Here is a 24,723-nt window from a genome sequence, read left to right as displayed (position 1 = left end):
AGCAGATCATGGCACATTCAGGGACCAGGACGCAGCTCGGCGCACTGGGGAGCTGGATGTCAAGTGGCGGGAGACCACATGAGAGGCAGAAACAGTTAGGCAGACGAACATCGCACGGCAGCAAAACACATATGTACCAGGGTGGGAAGCCTTGGGGTCAGACAGGGGAGTAACAAGATGAGATCGCTGTGGGACAGAAAGCTCTCTTGAGCAGCAGCGTAAAGTGAGCGCTGGCAAGCGAGAGACCAGAAACGGGGAGCCCAGTTAGGAAGTAATTCTAATAATGCAGGCAAGAGATAATAACAGGAGACAAAGGAAAATGGAGAGAGAATTTAAGAATGAGTTTCGGGACAGATTTTTTACGGAGGTGGCTCAGGTGAAATGTCCAGCAAGTAGCTGGAAAAAATGAGTCTGAGCTTAGGATGAGGAAGGACAGACCAATCAACCACGAATTTATTGAATGCCTACTGTATGACAGTCCTGGGCAGGTACTGTCCACACGGTGTCATATTTCATTCCCGCAGTAGCTCCTCAGCTCCTCCTCCAGCTGTCTCCTGGGAGTACCCCTCTCCTTCCCTGGGCTCCTGTGCCCAACCTCTTTTCTTGTCTGCCTCCAAAGACCTTGCAGCACCTTCTCTCACCCCCTTCCACTTCTCCCCCTACAAACAAGCTCAAGGCTTTCCTAAACTAAAGGAGACCCAACCCCGCTTCCCTTGCCCCAGCTTATTTGCTGAGCTACCATCTCCTCCAAGCATCTCCAGAGTAATGGACACTTGTTGACTTTATTTCCTCACCACCTTCTCACTGATCTGATGACTCTGGAAAAAACTGGTTTTCAAGTCATCAGTGGCGCTCTGCCCGCTCATCCAATGCCCTTTCCTTGACCCCTTCACAGTCAACACTGCTGGCAACTGTCCCTTTGTTTACTGAGGCACTTCGTTCCCAGCCTGCCTGCCTATAACCCAACCTCGTCCGATTCACCTCCTGGCCCTCTGGGTCTTCCTTCTGTCTCCTCTGCTGGCTATTCCTGCTGCTGTCCCCAAATGCCAGTCTTTTTCAGTAGTCAGTCAGTGGCCTTCTTCTCTATCCTTGAAACATTCCCCTTGGCCTTCTCGTTCTATGGGTTCAACTGTCATTTTGAAAACTATGAAAACATTCATACCTAGTCATTCTTCCCAGAGCTCCATCCACACCCTTTTTAAACAACAGCACAAACACTAACACCATAAATAAAGCATTTTAGTCCTCCCTGCAACCCCATGAGTTAGACATTACTGTTCCCATTTAATAGTGGGGAAACAGAGCCTAGAGGTCCCTGAGCTGGGAGGGAGCAGAGGGGCTGTGTGAGCTTGGGTCTTCTGATTCCAACCCTAGAGCCTTTTCCTCTGGCAAGGGCTCCTCTTAGTGCCAGACCAGTTCCTCTGGCCTCACCTATTTCTAATGACACCACTATCCTTTCAGTCACCCCAGCTTAACACTCATCACTCCAGTCCTGCCCCTTTCCTTGTCCCTGCTCTCCTCTTTTTGCCAAGCCAATGCCACCAGCCTGATTTAGGCCATTATTCTACCTGAATCGCCACAAGAGATCCTTAACTGGTCTTAGCAAATCCAGTCTCTGTTTCCTCCAACCCATCCTGCACAGACATACAAGCTCAAGGTCCTAAACAATGCACAGCTCTGATGTTTGGAAGGGCTCCCCAGGCCCAGCAGCACTCAGTTCCAATTCCTTAGAGGCTTCCATCCCCCTCCCCTGGCCTCCCCTTCTAAGCTTTGCTCCAGTGCAGGTGGCCCAGTCACCATCCCTCCATGTTTCTGCACTTTTCTAGCTCTATACCTTTGCTCGTGTATTTCCTGCCCTAGAAAGCCAATCAGCGTATCTCCACTTGCCAAAATCCTACCCATTCTGCTCTCTTAGGAAGTTTACCATGGAATAGTGTTTTGGATGTGTGTCTTCCCCTGCTATACACAAGCATCTCGAAGACAAGGACCATATCTCAAACATTCCTGGACGCTCCATGAGGGGTGCCTTTCCTATACCAACTCCTCAAACGTTAGTAAAATGCAAAACAAATGAACAAAGAGGATGCAGTTGAGCCAAGGAGTTTCTTTTTCTTTTTCTTTTTTGGCTGCGCCGCATGGCACGCAGGATCTTAATTCCCCAACCAGGGATCGAACCCAGGCCCCCTGCAGTGGAAGCACGGAGTCTTAACCACTGGACCGCCAGGGAAGTCCTGCAAGGAGTTTCTAAATGCATGGCCAACTGCGCTCTGGAAATCTGGGTTAGAGACGGACTCGGAGGCATCCCTAAGAGAAGGCCAGCTAGCCCTGCCATTCTTGACAGACCCTCAAATTCTATCCAGCCTTTCCTGTTTCTGGTACAATGAGAAGCAAAGCTTTCAGATCCTACCCGACATCAGCAGGCAATCACCAGTGTCACCTCATCCATCCAGGGCTCCCAGAAATGCACCCAGTCACATACCCTTCTCCAGCACACTCTATACTCCTCACTCTGTAGGAGTGGAAACGAAGGCCAAGGAGAAAAGCCACAGAGGTCCAATTACTAAAGGCCACATATTCAGCCATGCAGGAATCTAATCAGATCTCGGTCCCGCCACTGACTTACCTTTCCTATATGTACTCTCCTGCTCAACATGCTGCAAAGGCTCCCCAAACTTTTAGGATAAAAGTCTAAACGCTTTGGTATGGCAATCAAAGACCCTCAGATCTGGGCCCTGACTACCTGTCCGGTCTCCCCTCCTGACACTCCCAACCTCACATTCTACATTTCCTACTTTACTGAATCACTCCTGGTCCACCAAATACTCCACACTCACCAATGCCTCCATGCCTCTGTGCTCGTGGCTTTCTCTGCTCACTCACTACTGCCTCCTCTCACCTAGAAAACTGCTACTCATCCTTTAGAATTCTCTGAAGGGGCACCTCCTCCTTTGGAAAGAAAGACTTTTAAGTCTTTTCTGACCCTCCCACAAAGATGTAACACTCCTCCCATGCTCCCTGAACTTTTAATGCAGTACCTGGGTCTTAGAAAGTCATGATTTAATATTTGAGGAATGAACAAGGTTCTTTTTGAAAAAAATCTCATGGTAAATCACCTATACCCTGGAACCCTTAAAAAATTACTCCTGCAACAATTAATACTAGCTAATATTTATATAGTGCTTACTATATGCCAAGTGTTAATCTTCACCACGCCACCATGGACTAGATTCTATTATTATCCCCATTTTAAGACAAGGAAAAGAACCAGTAGCCAAACTTAGACCCACCAGGTTCCAGACCCTGAACTAACTACTAGGTCACATTGTCTCCTTTTAAAATATCAACCTTAACTTAAGAGCATATACTTAGGGACTTCCCTGGTGGCCCAGTGGTTAAGACTCTGTGCTTCCAACACAAGGGGTGCGGGTTCAATCTCTGGTCGGGGAACTAAGATCCCACATGCTGCGCAGCGTGGCCAAAAAAAAAAAGAAAAAAAGAATGCATACTTAAAGAGCACATTCCTCCACCCTGCTTCGAATTTTTTTAAAGTCTAATTTATCCCTACAAAACTTGTCTCAGGTTGTGGGGGCAGTGGTGGTACCATCTGCCTGATTTTATAGATGAAGGAAACGTCAAACAGAGGGCAAGCACCAAGCACACACACAGAGAGTCCGGGATGAAACTGATGCTGGTGGCCTCGCATCTCTTTTAGTCTTCTGCTTGATCTTCAACTTGCTTAACTAATTACAATCTCTTTCTGTCCCTAAAGAATTCCAGCAGGAAGGAGTCACTATGAATCTAATAGCATCCAATTGGTAGATGCAAAGATAATGCTTGGGTGTGTAAAATACGTGTTAATGAATGTTTGCCATCTTCTTATGCTGTGCCACGGGAGCGTTAATTAACTGTGAGCCACCAAGGTATGGTAAAGTTCAGTAAGAGTCCACATTAAAGAATAAGCAAAGAGTGGGGGCTTTAAGAATCTGGGTCTTCAAAGAACAGTCCCAACACTTGTCAGAACTGATCTAGATGTGGTTTCTTCAATTCTATAAGCTGGAAGTGACCTTTGAGTGGTTCATCCTATTACAGCAGACCAGGTGTGCACCTGACACAAAAGCTTTCAAAGCCTACCAATGATCCCCCTAGTCACCAAATGGAATGCCTTTTTCTGAACCTGACTCTCCCTGCTGTCTCTGTAACACTTGACAATGCTGGCCAACTCCCTCTCTTTCTTGACAGAACCTCTTGGTTTGCCTATCTCTCTGACCATGCCTTCTTTAAGGTGGTAACACCTAAAACGGGGGAGGTGGCAGTAAATACAGAAAGGAAAGGATAGATATGATAAACATTTCAAAGGAAGGCAGAGCAGTATTTGGAGATCAAACCCTTCTTCCTTGTGTCATTCTTGCAGCATTTCCAAATATTGTTTTCTACTGAGGTTAACTATGTATATGCCATCTCTCCTTCTTGGGACAGAGACCAGATTTTAAGTATCTAAAAGTGCTTTGCAACAGTATCAAGATCTTCTAAGATACTTAATAGATATCTGTCAAATAGTTCAAAACTGATTTTGAGATTTCCTCCATCTTAGACTCAAACTACAAAAGAATTACTACCTGCCTTTACAAAACCTACATTCTGCAAAGAGAACTAGTCCCTTAATGATGCATCGAGGCCTACTTAGGCTTCTTGTAAAGATGAGAGAGACAAGATCTGGTACAGGCTAAATTCATAATTATTAAACAAGTCCAGCTGCCATTTCAGCAAAGATAATGTCTTAATGAAGATGAGAGTAAGCAGGCTTTGTACTGAGGAGATAAACTAGGAATGACCAGGGGGACAAAAGCCCAGGATATAATCTGGGATTCGGTCATGGGGGCTGCCTTCCTCTAAAACAATGGGCCCCATTACAATGGAATAAGGGGCTTGGAGGACACTAACAAGTCCCTTCCAGAATGGCAACAAGCCTACATGTCTGATGAGATCTCACAGGGAGAAAAGAGGACCTCTGTTATCACAGCTATCCCCACCGAATGGTCAGTACGGTCCAGGGCAAGGCAGCCTTGCTTAAGAAAGGAATTCTGGATGTCCTTTCCTTGCTGATATCAAGAAGTATCACAGGGGTTCTCTGCTAAGCAGGCAATAAGTAGAAATGGGATCTGTAAATCGGGCTTGGAGGGGAAGACTTAGAGCTGCCTAGGGAAGGCTTAATTCTAGACCTAACTGTGACTTACTCTAGTACCTCGGACAAGAAGTTTCCTTGCTTTGTGCTTCATCTCCTCTTATGCAAATGTAGGGTACTGGCGGTAGAAAAGCAGCATCTGTAAAACCGCTTGGAAAGTGCATGTTTTAAAAAGCAAAGTGAAAGGAAAACTATGCTCACCTGATCCCTGCCCAATGACATATATGGTCTCTCCGCATCCCTCGTCCATCCTCTCCCACATTTGCCGAAGTAGGCTGTCATACTGCTCTGATGTAGGGCTCACTAGAACCAGCTAGAAGAGAAACCAACAGCCTTAGGACCACACTTACTAGAAGAACACCACAGCCAAAGCAGATCAAGAGCCTGACCAAAGACCCTGACTGAACCCCACAGCACCCTGATCTAAAAGAGCTGTGCAGCCCTCTCATGCCCTCTCTGCCTCTCCTTAAATAGCCTTTGAGCCCAAGGCCTTATGAGAGTTGAGTTATATGAAGTACTGAACTGAGTATGTCTGAACCACAACCCACAGAAAAGAGGGTGTGAGCAGCCTGCCTCCTGCTGCTTAACAGGAGGGGCAGGACCCACAGTGACTGAGAATCTGGCGTTGTAGGTAGAAATTAATGAGGACTGCTTTACACCTACATGCCGAAGTCTTCTACCTGCAGCTTGCAACTCACAGGACAGAGATCTCATATACTGCCATGCCCTCCATCCAAGGCCAATGGTTCCCATGATAACCTAAGAAGTCTGTTCCAACTTGCCTTGGCTATCTCGTTTATTTAGGAATCGGCAGTAAAAACTGCTGCCAGACTCATCTTTATCAACAAAACCCATCACCCCTACGATGGGTATTAGCACCGTCATTTTGCGAATTTCTGCCAATCACACTAAAATATCAACGACTTATCTGAGGAGGCCATTTACCAACAGGCATGTCAGATCCCATTCTCTAACCACTCATGTGTGACCTTGGACAAAGAACTTAACCTCTGAGTCTCAGTTTTTTAATCTACAAAATGGAGATACTACTACCTACATCCGAAGGCCACTGTAAAGACCAAATAAGATAACACGTAAAGCATTCAGTCCACAGCTCAATAAGTGGTAATTACAATTTTCTTCACCTGATCATCCTAGAAAAATCTTCCTGGATGAAACTAGCCACCACAGTTCACTAATTGTTTCTCCTTTTGGAAGCTCTCAGAGCCTTGTGTCCATCCCCACATTTAATTGTAGCAAATATATAAACTTATAGCTTCTAATCTTTTCCTCAGGAATCAATCTGTTCAACCCATCTATTCTCTCCTTCACATCAGTTTTTCTTTTCAATATCATCAGTATTAATCTACATATAGCTTCTCAACGTTAAAGTACTGAGAAGGACTTCCCCAGCTACATGATGAAGCAGCACTTCCCTATCTTGGAACATTAAGTAAGTTGGTCAGGAAATAGAGGTACTACTCTGCAGCTCTGCCCTGCCATTTCCCGCTGTTTTCAGGTTTCTTCAGCACGTTGGCCATGAACTGACATCTAGCTCATCTGCTTGAGTCAAGTGTCTCTCTTACAATTTCCTGAGTTGACTCATTCAGAGCTTATACTTTGAACCTGGGTGCTGGGTCGTGTGTATCGTGTCCCATTACCTAACACATTTCCCCTGACCATCCTCTCACTGAACTTGGCCAGCCTCGTTATGGCATTAGAGGCACCAGACAGGACGGACCACTGTGACAAGGTGCAGTACCGGCTTCTAAGTGCCCAGTAGAGACTAGAGGGAGAGATCAGTTAGCTGCAAGGTAAAGTTCTCTCCTGTTTGGACCAAATTTCATGCAATTTTGCCACCACAGACTAGAAAGTCACAAATGTTTTCAAAAGTCATTAAACTTCTCTACCGTAAGTATTCAACAACAGGTAGGAGGTGGTATCAGTGTTCTATCTTGCATCAGCTGCTATTTAATCTGCACAGGGAATTATCAGTTTATTCAGTTCACTTCAAACATTTACTGAGTAGTATGTAACGGGCAGTATAGTAGGTTTCTTACATACAGTTCTCATTTTTACAATGCATCTGTACTAAAAAGATGATGGAGCTGGAGAACTAAGAGGTTAAGAAACTTTCCCAAGGTCACAGAGCCTTTTTAACTGGCAGGGCAGGAAAGGGAACCCAGTCCTGTCTGACTCCCAAGTTGGCATTCTAGCCTCCTTCGAAACAACAGTCCCAAATTATACTTAATTTTTTATTCCTCCCACCCCCAACGCCAAGCAGAAGAGGAGCCCTTAAATCCTGCCCACCTTCTCAAGAGCTCAGAAGACACGATTTAAATCGTCCTTCATTATTCCAGTCAAACAACAGAAGGTTCCACTCCCAGAATGGCGAAATGATGGTTCACTGCCCATATTTCACTTCTGTTTTGGGTGGGTTTGTAAAGTAGACATTCTTCAGACGTCCTTCTCCCGGACTGAGCGACTACTTAATGTTTCCTCTCCCGACACCAGGAAGAGCCGCAGCTGACTCCCTGCTCCCCCCTCGGACTACATGATCCTCCCGCGCGCCCTGCCCAAGCCACCTCCGACCCTAGGCTGCCGTGGACAGTCCACGGGGAGAGCCACTCTCGATCTCAGGGGAGGCGGCACAGCGTGGGGACGACCACTGCGCGAGTAGCTGCCGGCGTCCGGCGCCCGCGTTCCACGTGGCGGAGGCGAGGGGTGGTGATCTCGGCGGGAGCAGGACGGCGGGAGGCCGGGTGGGCGCCGCCGGGGAAGGACAGCGGTGCGGCGGGCCGCCGGGGCCGCCCCTCGCCGGGGAGCCCGCCGCGCGTCCCGCACTTACAGGTGGGTGGGCTCGGCCCCTCCTGCCCCCGCCGTCGCCCCGGAGACTGCGCGGCCCCACTGCCCGGTCCCCCTAGGCGCCCGGTCCCCTCAGCGCCGGCGCCCGGGCCTACCTTGCTGGTGAGGTCCAGCTCCGGTTCGCCGTTGAGCGCCTCGCCGTCCTCGCTGCAGTCCGAGTCGAAGCCGCTGTGGAGCCGGGCGGCAGCCGCCGCGGCCCTGGCTGCCCCCGGAGAGCTGGGCTCGGGGGCGAACATAGAGGCAGGGACCGGCGAGTCCATCGGGAAGCGACTCCGCTCCGCCGCCATCTTTAATAACTTAGGCTAATTCGTAGCCGGCCTCCCCTCCCTCCCAGGTTCATTTGCCTAATCTATGTGCAGCCCCGCCCCGAACCTCATCAGAATAATTTATGCGAAATTTCTCCAGCCGCGTAGAGGATGACACGTATCTCTAGCCAAGAAACAATCGACCAGGCCTCTCAGCCACCAATCGCTGCAGCTCTTTCAAGTACCTAATGAATAATTAATGAGACCCAAAGCCCAACAACAAATGTCTGCGACGTCACGCGCCTTGATCGTAACTTGGGAGGGACAGCACCAAGTCCACGCTACCTGCCAGGAGCCTTCCCGCCAATGGGAGCAGAGCAGAGCACGACTGACACAGCAGCCATACAATGAGAAAAATACACAGAACGCTTACCTTCACCGCCCATCACTCTCCTCGTTTTCAGAGGCAGTACTCAGCTTCCAAATCCTGCTGCTAGGCAGTCGGGGGCGGAGAGCCTTCCGATGATAGACAGGTGAAAGGCCCAATCCAGTCTTCGGATAAGTCCCGCGCCTCGGGCCACCGCCCACGGAGATAGTAAACTGCGCAAGGCGCCTCCCACTCAACTCTGTGACTCGGGCAGTCACTGAAGACTGATTTTCGGCCTGCTGGCAGTCTCCAGGCAATTTTAACACTAGGATCGATGCCTGGAGTACTACGGCAGCCAGAGCGCGGCAATTAACTGAACGCTGACCTTAGGGAGAATTCTCCATTCATTGCCTCTGCGGAGAGAGCAATTACACGACCAAAATGAGGCAACCAGCTCAATAGAAGCCAAAAGTACCTCAACACATTTGTGAACTGTAAGGCCGAGATCTAGAGTCTGTTAAGGTAGTTTCCTATGGATGATTCTCCCTGTGTCATCAGCTGTGTAAAACCCAACCCAAAACACTATCAACAGAAGTTTTACTGTCTTGAATTCCTCTTCCAAAAGACTGAAGAGCTTGATGAAATTAGGGATTAGTCAAACTCTAATAATGCTGGCCATGGCCACTCGTCCCAGGCAGCAAGCAAAAAAGAGCAGCCATTTCAGAAGATAACATACCCAGATTTAGGGGTTTGGAACACAAGATTTTGTGAGCAAGAGGCAGGGTTCCAAAGAGCCTTCAGTTTCAGAGATCTACTTGAGAGTTAAGAAGCAACTTCTTGTTCCTGTTTGCAATTACGATCAAATTTTTTTTTTTTTTAAATATTTGGCTGCACCGGGTCTTAGTTGCGTGGCATGCGGGATCTTAGTTGCCGCATGCGGGATCTAGTTCCCCGGCCAGGGATTGAACCCAGGCCCCCTGCACTGGGAGTGTGGAGTCTTAACCACTGGGCCACCAGGGAAGTCCCCAATCAAATTTTATCTGTACAAACACAGGTGGGAATCTGGGATAAGTCATCCAACTCTAAAGGTCTTGATAATAGTTCAACTTTTTTTTTTTTCTGGCGAAATTGCTCACCACTATCCTACATACGCCTCCTATGAGGTAGATAAAAATATTAAAATCTCAATTTGGCAGAAGAGCCAAATATTGTGGCATTATACTCTAGAATAATATTGATATTTAGAATCTTACCAACTGGCTCTTCCAGAAAAAGTTCAAGTTCAGAATGTGCTGACACCTGATGGTAAGCTAAAAAACATGCCCTTCTCATTACAGGGCTTTACCCAGAAAAAAAATATTCTCAGAGAAAGTGCTTCTTGAATTGAATAGAGAAATCTGAAATCACATTTTAGAGAGGGAATTCCTTACCATCTTTACATCCTCTTTCGGAAGACAGGTTAGAACCTAGGTTCAAATCCTAGGTCCACTATTTACTAGCTATGTGACCTCAAGCAAATTAATTAACCTCTCTGTGCTTCAGTTGTCATCTCAAAAAAACAAAAGTACCTACCTAACAGGTTAGCAGTAAATGAGTTAATATAAGTAAAGCACTTAGAAGAACAATGTTTGCAAGCCTCAATTACGAATCATACACAAATATAACTGTAATCCCTAGGTGGCTTACAGATAATAAAAATGTAAGATAATTCAAAAGTTGTCTGGACGAGGGAAGAGGACTCCCAACCACATGGTAGGCACACAAGCAAGTGTGTTAAGTGATAATTCTGTGTTTAGTGTAATGGTGTTGTTAAAAAGAAACAAGTCCCAAATGGGAGTCACTTGTGTTGAGCCCCACCAAGATTTAACACCTAACCTAACTGCAGTTTCAACCTCTATCAGTAGAATCTTAAACCAATCACTCTAGAATTTTCTGAACAATACTAGTGAGGTAACCTGCCTGATAAGACCCCTTGCTTCCTATAAGGGAATGTGACCTTCCCTAATACAATCCACTTTCTTCTGCCTATTGAAACTTTCCATTTTGCACAACTCCTATTTACTAGGTGGGATGCTGCCCGATTCATGAGTTGTTTAGTAGGCCAAGTAGATTTTCAGATTTACTCAGTTTTGTGTTTTAAGTGCTGAGCTGTGTTGAAGCAGGATTAAAGAAATGACTGAAATAAGTGTGATCTTTTCTTTTATTGTTTTTCCAACTTTCTGAACAAAAATCCAAAAGGATAGCAACACTAAAGTGGTTGATGAATATTTGCTGAAGCCTTCCACATGTCTTTGGGTAAAAAAAAAAAAAAAAAAGGGGGGAAAACAATCGATGTGGGACTGAGTTCATCTTCCTGACACACACAATGCACTTACGCCTTGAGAAAATTCAGAGGAAAGCTCTACGGCCGCCACTGTGAGACCAGACGGGAACCCGAAGGCAAAAGGGCAGTGGTCTGTGAGTAGCGAGCCGAAATACGACACCAAGGAACTGAAATAGGATTATTCCACTTGAAACGTGACTCCCGGCGAGGAACTTACCCTCAGAGCTCCCGGAAAGTGAGGGCGGTCAGGCCCACTAAACAAGAGAATTTGCGCCCGACCGCGTCAGTAAGGTGCTTTGAAATCACCTGGCGAACGGCATGCTAGACAAACATAAAACGGTCAGCGCAGGTGACACTAGTCCGGGTTCGCGAAAGCACTCTGCCCAAAGAGCCTGATCAGAAAGACGGGAGGGCTGGGGAGAGTCGCGAAGTGGAGCCCCAGGCTGGGTCGCCGCCCCGGAACTGAGCCGACGCCCGGGGGAGGAGAGGGGCGGGACAGGCATCCGGGCGGGACTCCCGCCGGCGGCGCGGCCTGCCCAGCCCCGGAGGGAGAAAGCAGAGGATCCGGGCACCAGCCGAAGAGCCGCGCACTATCTCTACCTGCGGCGAGTCGCCGCTACAGCCGCCGCCGGGCTACCCACCCTACACCGCCAGGAGGCCCAACGCAGCCTGCGCCCGCGCAACACACGCACGGCGGCCGCGGCCCTAAAGCCGGCGCCGCTGACGTCACGCCGACGTCAGAGTGGACGCCGCGGCGGGGCGGGAGCTGGGACGGCGAAGGAGGGCGTTTTCGGAGCACGCGCCGCCTGGGGCCGCTGACGTCGGGCTCAGGTGCGCGCGCTCGCTCGCCTGCCCGCCCGCCCGAGCGCGGCCCAGGTGGCGGCCCGCAGCTCCAGGTGGCGGCCTGCAGCGGTGAGGGGGCGACCGGCGGCGCGTCCGCAAGCTGTCCCGGCGGCGCGGGGGACCGGGCGGGGTCGGGGTTAGGGGAGCGGCGGGAGGGCGCCTCGGGTTGCACTCACGTGACGGGCGGGGAGGTTGTGGTGGGGGCAGCGAGCTGGGTGGGCCTGGGCCCCCGAGGGCGAGACGAATTGTCCGGCCCCACCCCTCGCGGGCCTGCCCGTCGCAGTGCAGGACCTACCTTGGGGCTGGGGCCGGACCCGCCGCGCAGCTTCCCTGGGCAGCCTGGTCCTCTGCGGCGGCCCGCCCGACCGCCGGAGCTGACAGGAGTTGTCTCCCCCGTAGGGCCGCGGCGAGAGGGTGAGAGTCCGCGCTTTCCGAGAGAGCTGCGCCGGCCTCGGCCCCGCGGGGTCCCACCGCACCCGAGAGGATGGAGAGCCTCCCCCGACGCCCCAGCAGGGCCCGCGATCCCACGCTGGCCGGCTCTCGCTAGCTGCTCGAAATTTGCGTTTTATCCACCACCTAGGCCTTGTCTCCTGAGTCAGTGGCGTTGTGGTTCCAAAGAAATGGAAGAAAAGGAGCGATGTGACCGACTCCGTTCGGTCCTCCTGCCTTGAGGCCTGGTTGGCATTTGCAGAAAGGAAAATACAGCAAGAAAATCGTGGTTTTTTGGAAGGGATAGAAGAGGAGGGTGGAAAAAGGAAAACAAGGTCTTAGATTTTATATGATTTTTTTAAACTTCTGCACTTCGACAGTGGTGGCAAAATACACTAAATCCAAAAGTTATCTTTGTTTTGGAAGAGGGGGCTTATTTTTCCTTTTGATTACAACCTTTTCTCCCCGTGACAAAGCATAAATCATGGACACCAGAAAATAAGGTAGACCTCAGGAATCCTGCTGAGAAGACTTACATTCCTCCTCAGGAGGGAAGAGTGGGGTGTTTTTAGCCCTCTCTGGAACCTAAAACGAAAAACATGAGTTGCGTGCCATGGAAAGGAGACAAGGCCAAATCCGAATCATTGGAGCTGCCCCAGGCTGCACCCCTACAAATCTACCATGAGAAACAGCGCAGGGAGCTTTGTGCTCTGCACGCCCTCAATAACGTCTTCCAGGACAGCAGTGCCTTCACCCGGGAAACGCTGCAAGAGATTTTCCAGAGGTAGGGGACTCCTTCTTGGTGTCTCTATACTTTTGTGCTCTTTTTGAATTTCTGTGCGTGGGGCAACGTCTCTGCTGCAGAAACCTTCAAACCAACAGGGATTGTTAGCTATAAATGCTGTTAGCAGGTATAAGGGACACGGGAAGGGGAAAGTGAATAATCGACCATTTACTGAGCACTTACAGTGGGCTGGGCACAGTGCTTAGAGCCTCAGTGGTGTTATCTCAAGTGATCCCCTCTACAATCCATTGGAATCTGTGTTGTCATTTCCATTTTATGGATAAAGACAGGGCTCAGAGAAGTTCAGTAATTTGCCCAAGGTAACATAACAAGAGATGAAGCCAGGCTTGGATCCAGGTTTGTTGTTGCTGTGCTGTTGACCACTATGCTGTTAATGCCTCTCAAGTCCTGCCCCCAAGGAGTTTAGAGTCTAGAAGGGGGACAAGATGTGTACACACTCGGTCACCTGCCATCAGAGTTGGAATGTAGTGGTTCCATAAGAAGGGTATATAACCAGTGCTCAGCTTTTCTACGAGGCCGCGTGCTGGCCTTGGTGCTTCTTCGTATGGTGTTTTGTGTAGCTCTCCTAACTGTAGATTTCCTGTCTCTATTTTACTGATAAAGAAACAGAAAGAAAGGTCAGGTAATTTGTCCAAATAGCTTCTAAGTAGCAAAGCTGTGATTTGAAGCTGACTCTAGGTCCCCTCCCCTTTCTACTTCATTCTAGAGGGCCTTTCTTATCCACTTCCCAAACGCTACCAGACAGGTTGATAGAAGTTCAGCTTTCTTCTGTCAGCTTTGATGTTCTAAAATTCTTCTCTCAAAGGGTATGAGAAATGGTTCTGCAGTGGCTGGTTCAGCACGTGTGCTGTCCATAGCAACTTTGACGGTGAGCCTGTCTCACTACTCCAGCTTATAAAGAGTTATCCTGCTCAATTCTCAGTGCAGAGAAAGCCCACGAATCCTTCAAGCAATGTATATTGGCAGTTCCAGAAGACCCTTCTCTGGCTCCATTCAGCGATGAAATGATCGCCCCAGAGGGCCTGAATTACAGCTGGGAACAACCTGTTTGTGGTTATTTATAAAGCATAGGTATGGACCACTTACCCTGAAAGAACCATAGGCCCTCTCTTAAAAGAATGTTAATCCCAGTGTGTTGACACAACTGTAACGAGAGTAATTATTTTCCAGTGCCAGTGATAACCATAGTAATGCCTTAGCGGGGCAGATGTGTCCTTTGCATCACGGCCGTCATCTGGCAAGTAGAATTAACTCTTCTCAGGAAATAGGGCCCTGCGAGGTGAGATAATTTGTCTCAGATTGCTAGGTCATGTAACTGAAAGTAGAAAGGAGGCCAGTCCATTAGACTGCTTCCTTTTGGCCAGCCATTAATATATCTTCTACTCCTAATTGGATATTTGCAGATTATTTCCTAATCGAAGTCTAGGGAGAAGAAAAAGACTGACAGTGAGTCCTTGAATGTGCTTGGTACTTGGTACTCTGTAACAGCCCTGCAACAACCTTATCACTAGTGATCCTAGGAAAGTAGGTTTCCATTTAAGCAATTTGCCCAGTTTCACTCACTAGTAAATGTCAATTCCAAGATTCGGTGTGTCCATTCAGAAGTTTTCCACTTCTCTAAATTTGGCCTAGGTCTGACACAGATGAACACTCACTATGTGCAAAGCACTGTTCTGAGTGCTTTCCTTGGGTTAACTCACTACTGACACCAATCTTAAGGGTAGATCCTGGGACTCCCTTGGCTGTCCAGTGGTTAAGACTCTGCACTTCCACTGCCGGGGGCACCGGTTGGATCCCTGGTCAGGGAGATAACATCCCACATGCTGTGCGGCCAAAAAAAAAGGTAGATCCTGTTATTTTTCATCTTTCCATATGAGGGAACAGAGTTCACAGAGCTGTTAATTGTAGGATTTGGTCCCAAGCTTTGTGAATGGAGGGCCTGCTTTCCTATCTGCTCTGCTACTTCCTGAGTATTGGGAAGGCATCTCAGAGCAATTACATCATCAGTAGCTGTTCACCCTGCTAGGAAGTTGGGCCTGGGTTTGAAGATGTGGACTATAAGCTGTTTGTGGATAATAGCAGGGCTCTTTCAGCTGTGTTTTCCCTGAATGAAACAATGCTACCTATTTGCTAAACACTCACATGGAACCAAAGTTCTATTCGTGGCTTTTGAAGCTTTAGCAAGTTGTACTACATTCCCCCAGGTACCTATCAGCACAATGTAAAGATCCACCTCAGAGTAACAGCCGGCCAGTACATATGAGAATATATGTACCCTACCACTCCAGAGGAGGAATTCTGTGTGGAGTACTTAATATGGGAAGATTCGGTGTGGATAAATAGAAACAAAGAAGTGTGAAAGGGATGAGAGGAAAAAACAAAGGGAGGAGAGGTGAGGGAGAGGAGAGAGAATTTTTTAAACAAACATTTACTAGCTGCCTTCAGTATGCCCGGCACCACTACACACTGTAAAGAAAACAAGCTGAACAAGACCCAGCTGGTGCTGAGAAGTACATCTTAGCACTATCCATTGACCCGGCCTTGAGAAAAGACTTAAGTGAATTTAGAACCATGGAATTCAGAGCAATCTAAAGGGAAAAAGATAATCTATTTGGATTTTAACAGAAAAGAAGAGTAATGTTGGCAGTAATGTTAACTAGATAATTTTTAATTCCCAGATCTTAAGTTCTATGCTTTTTTGAAGACGTGGCTGATGAATGGTAGAAATGGGACAAAATTTTTGATTAATGCCATTTGTTGAGAGGAAGTGCATTCTAGCAGTTGAATTTTAGCCAGACAGAAGAAATACAAAAGCAGGGTGGAGTTTCAATGCAGTTGTGGGTATGAGATGACTCATGGTTGGAATAGAGATGAATAGGAATTTAGACAGGACTAAGCTAATGACTCGGCAGCAGCACAGGAACAGGGAAGAGAGGAGTGAGGTGTGACAGGCCCAATCCAGGGTTTGAAGATAGTGGTCACCATTGCCGTGATAGCAAAGAGATCACTGGTTTGAAAAGGATGAACTGCAATTGGAGAAAAGGTCAGACTATAAGAGATTATAGATACTGGTGAACATCCTCTACCACAGAGAAGCCCTTCTGCCTCCCCATCAAAAAGTCCCTGAGCACACATTTAAAGGAAGGAGCCACATTTAAAGGTATGGTGGTTGTAAATTGAGAAAAGGTGTTGTTGAGCGTTAACCTCTAGAGATTTAAATTTTCTCATCCAAGGGCCAGGCAGACTCCTCCTCCTCATCATCATTGCCAACACCTACAGAGTACTTTTGTGTGCCTGGCGCTGTGATCTGTGCTTTATGTATTTAATCTGTGCTTTACGTATTTAATAATTTAAAAACACATTAGGAAGTTCTGAGCCATATTTTCTAAGGTCACACCTCAGAACTTGTAAAAAGGAAAAAATTAAGGGAAAAAGGAATCTTGATGAAACGTTTCCACATCTCCTTTTCATTCAAACCTGAAACATCACCTTAGCCAGACACAGTGGTAACTACAAGAGAGGACCAGAGACTTAACTGAGGGCACAGACGTCAGTGGAGAGACCTGGACTAGAACCCATCTTCTCAGCTGTAGATCACTTCAAATCTTACGGCTCTAACCTCTGCCTATGGTGACAAAAATGAGAGGCTAGCGTATAGTCCAGAATTTCCGTGGAAATAATTAAGACAGTCCTGAATAGGAGTTTGCCGAGCGAGTCTCAAGACAACATTCCATTGGGACAGAGCAGAATTCCCATGGAATTCAGTAGGATCCGTGTGTTGAAATAGTCAGGAGACTGCTCATTGTAGCTTTAGGTTTAGAGGTGGAATCCTAGCTCTCCACTCACTAGCTGTATATGACTGTACAAATCACCATAGCCTCTTTGTACCTCAGCTTCCTTACTTACACTGTGGGGTTAATTTCTATCTCAAGATTGCTGAAAGGATTAAGTGATAAATCTCATAAAAGTAGCTAACACAGTGGGCACTTGATTATTGTCAAAGTAAAAACAAGCACTGGTGTAATGGGTGCCCTGGATGGATCCCACTTATTCAAATGGCCACTCTTCTAGGAGTGAGATGGAAGCCATTCTTAGCATTTCCTGTATTGATTGGTTTGACAAACACATGGTTATGCAGTTGCCAGTGCCCAGCTGTGAGAGAGACAGAGGAGATGAGCCATCCCCTTTGCTTCGGGAATTTACTATTTTGTTGGACATGTATAAAATAAATGAATTCTTCAATGGTCCTATAAGATAGGAATCATGCCCATTTTTACAGAGAAGCTAACAGGCATGGAGACTAAATCTCAGAATTGATATTGGTATTGATGCTGCTTGGATGTGAACTCAGATGTGTGTGGTCCTCCTGATCTTCCTCCTTTTTCTACTGCACTGGAGCCAGGAAAGGATTCCATGGAAGAGGTAGGATGTTAGGTTGAGCTTGAAGAAGCTTTAGGATTTAGCTTGAAACAGGAACTAGGATAAAAGAAGAGAGGCCACATGGTCATGATGCCTGAAGTACACTAAGCCCAATGAAAGGGAAACAGCGGGTCAAGTGGGGCTGGGAGGGTTGCAGTTGGCCAACCAGGCAACTGTCTCCACTGACAGTTCTTATGTAAGTGAGTGAAATGATACCTTGGTGAACGTGGCAGGAACATAAAGGCTGAATAGGTGGAAGGAGTATTTGGAAGCAAGGAGGTCAATTTAGGAAGCTGTTTCAAAAAAGCCAGGTGTGGGACTTCTCTGGCGGTCCAGTGGTTAAGACGCTTCCAATACAGAGGACGAGGGTTCGGTGCCTGTTCGGGGAACTAAGATCCCACATGTTGCATGGTGCAGCCAAAAGATTTAAAAAAATATTTTTAAATCCAGGTGTGAGGTGAGGGGCCTCCAGTTAGGGGAGAGATAGTAGGAATAGACAGGCAAGGATTTGAATCTGACATTGAATATGTAGGACAAGGAGAAGAGACACTTGGAATACTAGTCCTAGAAGGTGCACCTCAAAAAAAATATGTGGTCAAACCTGTTTGGGAGCTGAAACCTTTTGTACACCCTCTCCCCAAGACTCAAGGTAAATATTAGCATATTAGGGGCTTCAAGAAAACCTGTAGGAAACCTGTTTACTTGATTCATTCAGCTATTGTATTAAATGCCTCTGTGACCCCCTGAGGAGGGCACTGGGGGGAAACGCAGCACTAAGGTTTGAGCCTGGTAGGGAGTTAGATGGTGGAAGACTCAGCAGTTTCTTTGCTGGAACCTTCATGCATCTACTGGCTGGAGACTTTCTCTGAAGGTAGTGAGAAGCTACTGAAAAGTTGGTGAAGGGAGAGGAACTTGATATATCTTGAGATAGACTTTCATATGCTTTCTCATTTAATCCAAGTGCCCAAGAACCCACTGAGAGCCTTTGTCCTGTTAAGCTACATTTTAGGCCCAGGCCAAGGGACTCAGCTGGCCTTTCCTCTTATCAGCCCATTGCCACCAGCCACTCTGATTCATAAATCCTTGCCGTAAGACAGCAAACAGAACTTTGGATTCAAACAAACCCGAGTTTGAATCCTAGTTCTGTCATTTATAAGGGAAGTGATCACGGGCTAGTCATTTTAAATCACCAAACTTCAGTTTCTAAACCCATAAAATGGTAATAATTCATAGCTTCTTATGGATTTATTGTGAGGATTAAATGAGATACATATATGAAAGCATCTATCATCAGGCATGGCAGAGAAGTTTTCACTAAACGGTATTTATTGTCACAGGTAAAACAGTTTGGTTGCAGAGTGTAGCTTAGTGTCCTCAGATCCCCTTCTTTGCTAACTCTGGAGGCTAGCATATAAGCCCCTATTATTTTAAGGGTCCACTAATATTTACAGGGCAAGAGAGAGGGAAAACAAAATAAACATGGAAAACGTTTCAACAAACGTCCCTTGAGCACCTATCATGTGCCAGGTATTCTTTGAGGTCTGGTGATGGGTAGAGAAGGCCCCTGCTGTCATTCTAGTGTGGAAAAACAAGCAAGTCAGAAAACATGTCCAGTAGTAACACGAGCTATAATTAAATTAAAGCAGGTGGATGTAAGAGGAAATGACTGGGAGAAACGTAAGGTTGGGTGGTCAGAAAAGGTCTCTAGGGCAGTAACATTTGAGACCCCAAAAATGAGGAGCGGACCAAGTGGAGATCTAGGGGAAGACGACTCCAGACAGCAGAAACAGTTGAGTGCAAAGGCCCTCAAGTGAGAAAGAGCTTTGTGTGTTCAGATTGCAGAGAGAAGGTGTTTGTGCTAAGAGGTAGGGATGAGGTCAGCAGAATCCTAAGGGCCTTGCAGGCCAGAGGAGGTAGTTTAGATCGTATTTAAGTGCTTTGGGAGCCTTGGAGGGTTTAAGTAGTGGCAAGAGTATGTTTTATGTTGGAAAAATATCAGTATGGTTGCTGTATATAGAGTATAAGATTTCTCAAGTTTTTAGAGTTGACCTAAAGATCTGATTCTCTTCTGGAGATGGCATTTAGCAACCTCCTAGACGTCTGCTCTCCACTTTTATTTCTGAGGAACTCATGTCATTTCCCTTCCTCCCCTTCACATAGAGGTGAAAGGCATGCTGCCCCTTCCTTCAAGATGGCCTTTCCTCAGGTCCTGGCCTGCGCAGCCTATGAAAGCAAATTAATAGGATCGGGAATGCCTTCAGAACTGACCTTGTCATGAGATGGAGGAGTGGCTAAAGAGGCCTGGGCAAAGATGGCTTAAAGCCAGTGAGCAAACCAGACTGCAGTTGAGTTTTGTTTATCTGGTACAAAATTTTTTTCCAATTTTTTTTAAAATTCAGGTATTTTACACAAGTGTATATTCAGAATACCTTTAGGTGGTTCATGAATTTCAGTTTAATATGGGCCTTACTACTTTTTATTGCCTTATGTGGCCCCAGTTCATACATTTATGTTACCTGTCTGAGCCCCTGTAGGCCTTTGAGTATTTAATGATTGATGATTACCAAGTGTGCAAGCCTTAAACAGAAAGCATGTAAAGTGTAAGAAAGAAGAGTAAGAAATACTACCCATGCAATCAAAATATCAAATACTATTTTTAATGTTAAAAAAAATGGCTGTATCAAGGCAGAAAGATCAGCAAGGAAGAAGACTGCAGAAATGGGAAGACTGGAGATTTCAGAGGTGAGACTCCTTCGTGGAACATTCTCTGTATCCACTGAATTCACTGGAGACACACTTTCTAAATGGCAGGCAGATAGGCCCCATTGCTACTGAATTATTGTTTTTCATAAAAGGAAAGGTATCCCTAGGACAGCGGGAGCCCAGACTTCAAAATACTTTGGTAAAAACTCGTTACATTTACTTGAATGGGAGGAAACGGGCTTCCGGGACAGCGGTGTGAAGTGCTCTTTTGTCCCGGCCAGTGCAGGGCCAGGAGGGGTTAGGTTGACCAGCAAGTCTCAGCTTTCCTCCTTTCACATTTGCAGGTTGTCTCCAAACACCATGGTGACCCCCCACAAGAAGAGCATGCTGGGAAATGGGAACTACGATGTGAACGTCATTATGGCAGCACTTCAAACCAAAGGCTATGAAGCTGTTTGGTGGGACAAGCGCAGGTAATTGAACGAGGTTTGACTTGATGAGAACTGGCACTCAGCTGGGGAGGTGGCCAGTGGTGGTGTTACAGCTGGGGAATCCTGGGGACTTGGCTGCTGCAGAGCCCGACACCGTTTCTGTTCTGCAGGGATGTCGGCGCCATTGCTCTCACTAACGTTATGGGCTTCATCATGAATCTGCCCTCCAGCCTGTGTTGGGGTCCACTGAAGTTGCCACTCAAAAGGCAGCATTGGATCTGTGTTCGAGAGGTGGGAGGTGCCTACTACAACCTCGACTCCAAACTGAAGTTGCCCGAATGGATTGGAGGCGAGGGCGAGCTCAGGTACCTGTGTGGCTGATGTAGTGGCAAGTTGAGCTTATCTTTGGACAAAGGAAATGAAATTCCTAGCTCCTTGGGTCCTCTCCTTATTGTCACTTAGAATCATAGGGTTTCAGACTTAAAAAAGACCTGAATCTTTGATGGCCCATGAAGACATTAAATCCCGTTGGTAGAGAAGTCCCATTACCTGGGATTGCTGGCTTTCCAGTCTGGCGGGACTGGCATTGTAACATTCTCCGATTTGACAGTATAGCTGCCAGTTCCGTGAAAGGAAGGCAAACATTTGGGCCAGAGGGGGCTAAATTTCCCTGGAACCAAAGAAGAAACTCTTTCTTCTTCTTCTTCTTCTTTTTTTTTTTTTTTTAACAATTATAAGCCCTTTAGAGTACTTTGGGCTCTGTTCCTCACAGAACTGGCTACTGTTGGCAGTAACATATGAGGATGAGCAAAAATTCAGATTGGAAATTTAACTGGACAGATTGAGGGGTAACCACATGTGGACTCCTCCAAGAACAGATCACTACTAGAGCGTGTTTAGGGCAGCCAAGGGTAGAAATAACAAGTGTCCTGTCTGGTGAACATGTGGCCCCAAGACTGGAGTTTGCAATTTTACTAGTATTTTCATTTTCTCTTTCATCTACCCTTTTTTCCTGTAGGAAATTTCTAAAACATCATTTGCGAGGAAAGAACTGTGAACTCCTGCTGGTGGTACCAGAAGAGGTGGAGGCCCATCAGAGTTGGAGGGCTGATGTGTAACACAGTTCTACCCAGCCTTCCCTCACCTCAACCCCCGAAATCCTCTGTGATGTGCTGTGGCCTCTACAGTGGGTCTGCCCTTGCCACGTCCCCAAACATCTGATTGGGTTTTTCCCCTCAGATTTGACAGTGCAATAGGACAGACGTGTGGACTGTTACAGAACCAACCAGCGTTACTTGTTCTGGGAAAGGAAAGTAGGAGCTCTGTGTGCTTAGGGCAAGCTATGGAAGACTTTTGTTTTATTTAAGAGAGGAGAAAGAAAGGTGGGTCTTAGCTTATTTCCCCATTTCTCTGAGGACTTGCCAGAGGCTCTGCTGGAGTTCACTGCTGCTCTGATTCACCTGGAGATGCTGGCTTCACTTCCCCTTTCCTGGCAACCAGTGGGTCTGAAGACACAGTACAGGCAAAGCCCATGTGACGGGTTTGAAGGACTTAGAGCAAAAAGGCCTCTCAGGAAACCATCTCCAAAACTGCAGCAGCAGTACAGCATGCTGTCTCCAACCCTTAATGCCACCCTTACCCCATCTTTAAGAGTGGTTTATGGCCATCCTTGGAGTTTTATAATGAAAAGTTCTCTAATATTCCATGCCAGGTGGTTGAATCCTGCGATATTCTAGTGTGACAGGGTGAGCTAGATACCTAAGAGGATGTGGCCAGACCAGACTGGGGCAGGCATGGGCAGCCTGTCCGCCTCACTCCGGCATCATCCCTCCCACTTCACTGCATTGCATCGGTTTAGGAGACTTTGGGGCACAAGATAGGCAAAAGGGCAGTTTTCCCAGCTGACCCACTCTGGCAAAAATCAGGAAAAAAATAAGACTGACTTTGACATCAAATTCTACTAGTTTGAGACTGAGTTGGGCAAGGAAAGTATTGCGAAGATAAGCCTTCAGAGACTTGGAGCAGCTAGAATGGGTAGAAGTCCTAGGCTTGGACTCACCATAGTGACAAGAAGCAGAGCCCTCACGTTGGGTGGATATGTGCGTTACGCTTTGTCATCTCTCTGTAGCTTCCTTTACAGATCAACTGAGAATGGACCCGCCCCCTACCTCTTTAAATAGTTGTAGGCCACTTTTCTCCCCGTAACTTGGGAAGACAAAAGGAGAAGTAAAGGTCATACTACACCGCCTGTCACCACAGTGGCTGTGGTTGTCTCAGGGCAGGCGGGCAGGCAAGGATGGCCTGTCCAGCCCTCATAGGTCAGTGGTTTCGGCAGGTCTGAGAGCTGCCCCACTGGCCAGATCTCTCCAATAGCAGAGCCAGCCTGGGGCTTGCATGTCCAGCCTGAGCAAGCTTAACGGGATGAAGCTGAGGCTTTCTCCCCACTGTGACTGGAGTGCATGTTTACACCAGCACTTTTTCTGCACATGTATCTTCAATCCAACAAGGCCATTTTTTATGCTGAGTAACAGGCCACCAAGCGGCAACTGCATTACACCCTCTCAGCAAGTGGCCGCATTCTCTTCTGCACCATTTTTTACACCAGACCTGCTTGGCACCACAGGGAGCTCTTTGCCCCTGCACAATGACATTCCAACCACCACCAGCCAGAAGTTACAGCCAGCCTTGCTGATTGTCACAAGCAGGACCTTGAGTCCACTGGCACTGTCAGTGACGTAAGCCATTTCCTGGGAGGAGAAGGAAACTCCTCGCCACCAATCTGCTTGGGCCTGTGCAAATGGCACTTCAAAGGAGTCCCCATGCACTTGGAGTCCATGAGCCAGTGGGATATATGCAAAGACGCTTAAACATTTCAGGGCTGGTTTCTCTGTTCATATCCAATTCTGGTGCTTAGGAACAGGGACCTATGCTGATGCCCAAGGGCAAAAAGCCCCACTTCCTTTAAGAAAGGGGGCAGGCCTGACCCTGATGCCCAGTAAGGGGCAACCCTAGGCTTTTTGTTTTCCTTGCTTTTATTCCTTTTTGTTGGCCTTGTGCTGGGTTTGTTTACAAAAGATGTATTTTGTTTAACCAAATATTAAAAATAGAAAACTCCATACATAAATTTCATCTGTCTGAATTCTGTAATTATGTACATTTAAAAAAAGTGAAGTTTAGTATGATGCTGCTTTGGAAGGGATTCACTACCACCATAAGTCATCTTTTAGAGACATATTGTGCTTTGGCCAGACCTCTCACTTCAAAAATCCAGACAAAATACTCACCAAGTAGGACTTGATTCAAAAAAAGCCCGAGACACTTTTCGATTTAATTTGTAAAAACTAGGCTCCACAATATGAAGAACCCTAACCCTAATCTTAAGTACAAGTTTTCTTTACTGACAAGTGACTATTCTTCCCTGGTTAACAGGTGGAAGATTATGTATTTACACAGAGGACCTGGGAGGCCCCAGCACCAAGTACATAGCAGGATTCCGAGCCAGGCTGCCTAGATTTGAATTCAGATCAGGCATTTTCTATTCAGCCTGGAACAGATCACAACCTTTCTGGGACTGTTTTCCTCTTCTGTAAAATGAGAATACTACCACCTCCTAAATTGTATAGTTCCAGCAACCCACATAAAAGACTTAGTATTGTTACTAGCACAATGCCAATAAAAATGTGTGTGAAATGGAAAAATTACGAAGTCCAAAGATAGGGCTACAGTTGGATTCACTGTCAACAGCTCATCAGCAATTACAGTTGATCCTAACAGCACAGGTTTGAACTCTGTGGGTCCACTTACACGTGAACTTTTTTCAAGAAATACTACAGTGCCACATGAACTGTGATTGGTTGGACAGCAGACACATAGAAGGCCAATGATTTTTAAAAGAAATACACAGGCTTTTGACTGCAAGGAGGGTTAGTTCCCCTAACCCCGTGTTCAAGGGTCAACTGTATTTTCAGAAAGAACAAACCCAAGATGTTCTATTTGCAACCTTCCTATCCCCAGACTGGATAGCAATACTATGTCATTCCTTACAAGTCCTTTATAATTATTGTTTTTTCTTTTTTTTCCTTTGGCCGAGCTTCACAGCATGTGGGATCTT

At 46.9% G+C, this 24,723-nt stretch overlaps 2 protein-coding genes across 6 annotated transcripts in view; one reads left to right on the top strand and one right to left on the bottom strand.

Annotated features, from left to right (window-relative positions):
- The window catches only part of GTPBP1 (GTP binding protein 1), a 28,144-nt gene extending 19,774 nt beyond the window's left edge, over window positions 1-8,370 (bottom strand). For 3 of the 4 annotated variants that reach the window (XM_067010223.1, XM_059081849.2, XM_067010224.1), the window contains exons 1-2: window positions 8,143-8,364; window positions 5,384-5,495 (exon numbers count right to left, since the gene is read on the bottom strand). In XM_067010223.1, coding sequence (XP_066866324.1) covers window positions 5,384-5,495; window positions 8,143-8,334 — 304 coding nt within the window. In that variant the 5' untranslated portion in view covers window positions 8,335-8,364. Of the gene's footprint in view, window positions 1-5,383; window positions 5,496-8,142 lie in introns of all 4 variants that reach the window. The other variant, XM_067010222.1, reaches the window with a different exon arrangement.
- Window positions 8,371-11,468: 3,098 nt separating this feature from the next.
- JOSD1 (Josephin domain containing 1) lies at window positions 11,469-23,736 on the top strand. Of its 2 annotated transcripts, none has more exons than XM_059081877.2 (5): window positions 11,469-11,813; window positions 12,225-13,038; window positions 20,526-20,654; window positions 20,783-20,977; window positions 21,631-23,736. In XM_059081877.2, exons 2-5 carry the CDS (start codon window positions 12,854-12,856, stop codon window positions 21,728-21,730), a joined length of 609 nt encoding a protein of 202 aa, XP_058937860.1. In that variant the 5' UTR covers window positions 11,469-11,813; window positions 12,225-12,853; the 3' UTR covers window positions 21,731-23,736. The 2 variants fall into 2 exon arrangements, with proteins under 2 accessions (XP_058937860.1, XP_058937861.1); XM_059081878.2 differs by having other exon boundaries at window positions 11,478-11,894.
- Window positions 23,737-24,723: the final 987 nt, after the last annotated feature.

This window comes from Kogia breviceps, chromosome 12 (genome assembly GCF_026419965.1).
Source record: "Kogia breviceps isolate mKogBre1 chromosome 12, mKogBre1 haplotype 1, whole genome shotgun sequence".
NCBI lineage: Eukaryota > Metazoa > Chordata > Mammalia > Artiodactyla > Physeteridae > Kogia > Kogia breviceps.
This window is presented reverse-complemented; position numbering and strand designations above follow the sequence as displayed.

Coding starts and splice junctions, on each gene's coding strand:
- JOSD1 (XM_059081877.2), top strand. CDS start 12,854: ATGAGTTGCGTGCCATGGAAAGGAGACAAGGCCAAATCCGAATCATTG. Junction 13,039..20,525: donor CTGCAAGAGATTTTCCAGAG/GTAGGGGACTCC, acceptor TCACATTTGCAG/GTTGTCTCCAAACACCATGG. Junction 20,978..21,630: donor GGAGGCGAGGGCGAGCTCAG/GTACCTGTGTGG, acceptor TTTTTCCTGTAG/GAAATTTCTAAAACATCATT.